Source organism: Hydra vulgaris, chromosome 02 (genome assembly GCF_038396675.1).
Source record: "Hydra vulgaris chromosome 02, alternate assembly HydraT2T_AEP".
Lineage (NCBI taxonomy): Eukaryota > Metazoa > Cnidaria > Hydrozoa > Anthoathecata > Hydridae > Hydra > Hydra vulgaris.
In genome coordinates, this window is record NC_088921.1 from 40,690,001 (window position 1) to 40,694,986 (window position 4,986).

At 23.6% G+C, this 4,986-nt stretch overlaps 1 protein-coding gene across 1 annotated transcript in view; it reads left to right on the plus strand.

Annotated features, from left to right (window-relative positions):
• Nucleotides 1-2,395, plus strand: part of LOC124812281 (LYR motif-containing protein 2) — a 9,067-nt gene extending 6,672 nt beyond the window's left edge. The window contains exon 3 of the mRNA XM_065790920.1: nt 2,261-2,395. Coding sequence (XP_065646992.1) covers nt 2,261-2,338 — 78 coding nt within the window. The 3' untranslated portion in view covers nt 2,339-2,395. The remainder of the gene's footprint in view (nt 1-2,260) is intronic.
• Nucleotides 2,396-4,986: the final 2,591 nt, after the last annotated feature.

The following is a 4,986-nucleotide window of genomic DNA, read 5'->3' on the forward strand; positions in this document are numbered from 1 at the left end:
TTGGTCTTTCTTGATTTTAAAGAATTTAAATCTTCTTTTTAAAGAATTTAAAACTTGGTCTTACTTGATTTTAAAGAATTTAAATCTTCTTTTTAAAGAATTTAAATCTTGGTCTTTCTTGATTTTAAAGAACCTAAATCTTCGTGCTTATCTTTAATTAAGAGCTTCTTGTGCTTCCTAGTTTGGTTATTCAAATCTGTAGAACCAATCCAAAATAGCTTTTTCAAAAATGAAGTAAATTTGAAGTTCCGCTATGACCCATGGCTACAACAAACAATAAAATTCAAAATTCAAAGCAATAGAAAATCAGTATATTTTAAATAAGGTATTAAGCGCTGGAAATAATTATTTTAAGGTTTCCAATTAACACTGATCAGTTGTAATGAAAAATATTCAAAAGTAGACAATCAAATTTGATTTTTGTAATTTTCAGCTAATTTTTGTAACCATTTTGTTTTATGTATTACGCTTTTTGTGTTTAAGGAATATATAATTGTTAATATTTAATTATAATCTTATAATAAAATATATTATAATAAATATATATTATTAATTATTATGTTTTACTTTTAACTCTAATAAATCTTTTCACTTTGCTTTTTAACATATTATTTTTAATCATCCAAATCAAACACTAGTTTTTTAACAAATATTTCCATCTATTAGCCTTGTTTTATTTTTAACTTTCTTTCATAAAGTTTTACTTTTTTCTTAGTGGGTGGTTCAAATACTGGTTTCTTATTAAATGAAATAATTGTCTGACACTTTCCTACATTTCCCAAATATGACACCAAGTATTTTATACTTTCTATTTAATGAATATTTAAAACGTTTTGATGTTTGATGATCTAAAGCCTTTGAGATCTAAATAATTTAAGCAAAATTAAGTTGTTTAAATTGTTGTGATGTTCTCAAATGTTGTTTTTCTTACTTATCAAAAGCTTGCGTTATTTATTATTCCACCAATCATTTTTATTCATTAAGTATTTTTGCTTATTTATTATAATTTTCACACTTTTTTTATAATGCAATTATTGTTATGGTATCAGAGATTATTCCAATAATCATAAACACTTAGTGTTAGCTAACTTAAATAATTTTCTATTTTTATAGGTATTTTCTATTATTATTTTTATAGAAATTTTCTATTATCAAGTTTGCCTTGCAATTATGGACGATCAAATTTGATCAGCCAGAATTGATATTAAGATATTAAAGTATCATATTTTCCAAAAGTAGATGCTCATTGATCTTTAATCTGCCATTACTTCCAGCAATGGGTATTACCTGTAATTGCTGGTTTAGTTTATTTATTTTTTCATGATCTGAGAACTTTCCTCTACCTAATATCTTTTACAATTTTTTTTACAATTTTTATTCAATCCAATTAGATTTAATGATATTAATACATTTTAGGTCAGCATCATATAATTTATATGATGCTGACCTAAAATGGTTTGAGGTTAGCAATTTTTGCTGACTTTATTTTTCCTTTTTTTTTTATTTCAAAAGATTTGTCATAATCAAAATTCAAAAGAAATTTTAAAAAGTGTTGGCAAAAAATTGGTGTTTAAGATCAGCATTAAGTTAGACTTAAATTAAAAATATTTTTTAAATTTTTTATTTAGATTGCCCTCAATCACTATGGAAAACAAAACAAAAGTTTATAGTGCTAGTGCATAATGAAAAACCATTTGCCTATGAATTTATATATATATATATATATATATATATATATATATATATATATATATATATATATATATATATATATATATATATATATATATATATATATATGTATATGTATATGTATATGTATATGTACATATACATATACATATACATACATATATATATATTATATATATATATATATATATATATATATATATATATATATATATATATATATATATATATATATATATAATATACACACACACACATATATATATATATATATATATATATATATATATATACACACATATATATATGTATATATATTTATATATATATATATATATTTATATATATATATATATATATATATATATAAATCCTGAATAATGTTTTCAGTGTGATTAGGATGATATTGATAAGTTCTTTAAAATGGTAATTTAATCATAAAAATACCAGTAAGAAAATACAAGGTTACTTATTTTAAATTTTACAAGGTTACTTATCTTAGATTTTTAGATTGATACTTATCTTAGAAATATATTATAAGATAATTGCATTTTTTTTTTTTTTTTAGATAGACATTAAACTGCAACTGTCACGAGGTCGTCTTGCATTAAGAGAAATGGCAGCAGCTGTGAATTTACCAAAATAAATTGCTTTAAATGTTTGTTTGTGTTAAATTCATATTTTAAGAGAAAAAAATATAAAATTGATTTTTTTTTTTCTCCCCTTTTTAATAGTTCAAGGCTTTTATTTAATAAATATACAATTTAAAGACTTAGTAATAAAAATAATAATAGCAATATTAATAAAGAAACAAAGTCATGGATGTGATTGATAAGCAGTCAACATTTCCTCAAACAGAAAGAATGGATAGTATTGGAAAAGATTGCAATCCACTCAAGCACAAGTATGATGATTGTTTTAACAAGTGGTATTCTGAACAGTTTTTAAATGGAAATTGGACTACTCCAAACGGTCAACCTTGTTCTGAGTTGTTTACAGAATACAAAGCATGTGTTGTGGTAGGTTTGTTTTTGTTTTTTTTTTCTAGTTTTTTGATTTTAATCTTTATTCAAATCAAAGTCAAAAATATTTTATAATGCCTAAAAGTGGTGAAAAATGTTCTACTAATACAAACAAATATAACAATGAATATTTAATTTAAATAATATTTTAAAGAATTTAGCAAATAAACTTTATGTAAGTATATAGCAAGTTTATGAAGTTGTTTTTTTTCCGAAAAAAAATTTTTCTTAGTTAATTACATTATTGGTTTTTTACATTCATCATAGAAAAAAATGTTGTTCAGAAATGCGAATTTATTTTTTGAGCATTAAGGTAAGATTTTGTTAACAGCAATATGTTTAAAAAAATTTGTAGAGTATTAATCATTTGTTTGAAAGCCGCAGGGTTTAAACTCCCATTTTCCAATAACTGTTCTGTTAGACATAATGGCTTGTTTAGAGTTTTCTTTGTGTAGAGTTTCTTATTTTTAATTGCTTTAATAAAAAAACTTAACTTGCTTTAAATTTAAAAAAGTTTAATATGTTTCTTAATATGTTTTTAAATAATTTGTTTCTTCGCCACATTTGTTTCATCATAACTTAACTATACTAAGACCTTTCTGTTAAACTTTCTGATCTTAAATAATATTAAAATAGCTGTCCACATGTAATTGAACAGTTTTACCTAATTAAATAAATTAATATTAGAATTTAAAACTTAATAACATAATAATCACGCTAAGATTTCTTGTAATAATGCGTGAGAACAACAGATATTAGATCAGTAAGTTTTATTGAATTATTTTATCGAATTTGTTTATTGAAAACCTTTGAATGAATTAATGACATTGCTATGCTTGTTATGAATGAATTTGAAAAAAATTGAAAAAATGAATTAAAAAAAAATTGTGAATTATTCTTTTAAATAAAGTTTGACTTGAAAAAATAAATAATTACAATAAATAAGTTATGAACTCATATTGCACAAAAATTATATATTTTTTACTTATAGTTATTTTACCTACCAAGCTTTTTTAGAGATTTAGTTTGGCAATTGTATGCTGAAGTAAAACTAAGATAGGTTGCCTTTTCTGTCTGCATTGTCAAATGCCAACCTGGATTTTGCAGGCTGGGGTCTATCTAATTACGAAATCAAATGCAAACAATCATTGCAAACTCAAATGCAAATAATCAATTTATTTTTATGTTTTTATAATACATTAATAGTACCATGTTATATAATACCCTTAGTAGCCTTTTCAGCATGATAATAAATTTTTGAAATTTTCCATTAACATTTTAAGAACTCACATTTTTAAAATCTTTTCTATCATCATTAAAAATGATGAATAGTGATACTTCAGTCTATTTTTTATATAATTCTAACTGATGTTCATAGGATTCAGATTTTTGGAGTTCTCAGGACTGTTTAACACTTGAAAGTTTTTAGTTCAAAACACTTTTGTAATCCTGTTTGACTTATGACATAGGGAAATAATGTGTAGTCCCATGTAGTCCTTCAAGTAATGCGAAGTCCTATGTAAAGCCATCAAGTTGTAGAGTTGATTCTCCACTATATCTAAGTGTCTATTCATTGTTTTGTTCTTAAGAAAAATATACAAGTTCCTCCAACTAATATCTTCAGAAACATTTAAATAATTACAAAAGCAGCATGTTTTACAGTACTTGTTAATGTGATGGTTAAAAATACACTTAAAGAGTGGAAAATAGACTTGTCTAGGTAAAGGTTAAAAATGAACACCTGAACTGACCTGAATAAATATTTAGACCATTCCATTCTCCTTGGTTTCAATCTCTTCATAAAACAGATTCTTTGCTAAAATATCAATTCCTTACTATTTGCTTAAACAAGCCTTAAAACTGCATTTCAAATTATTCTAAATTGGTTATCACTGTTCCTTTTCTAGACCATCTGAGTACTGAGTTTAACGCAATGTTAAATGATACAACTTTAAAGTGTTATAAAGCACCTGTCTTTTGGTTTCTTTGTTCTAATCTTTACTTTCTTCAAAAAATGATTGATTGCTCTTTATGAAAAATATAAGACATAATACATAAGACCTTGTTATAAATTTTGCAATAACTTTTTTAATTTGCAACAAATAAACATATAAAACATTCAAAGATATAATGTATATTACTTCAGACATAAATTTTTGTATTCTCTTTGTTTAATTGAAATATTATTTAGTTTGCTTAACCCCTTAAAGACCAGGCCCGAGATATCTCGGGTCATGCTATGTGGTCCAAAAAGACCGAACCCGAGATAACT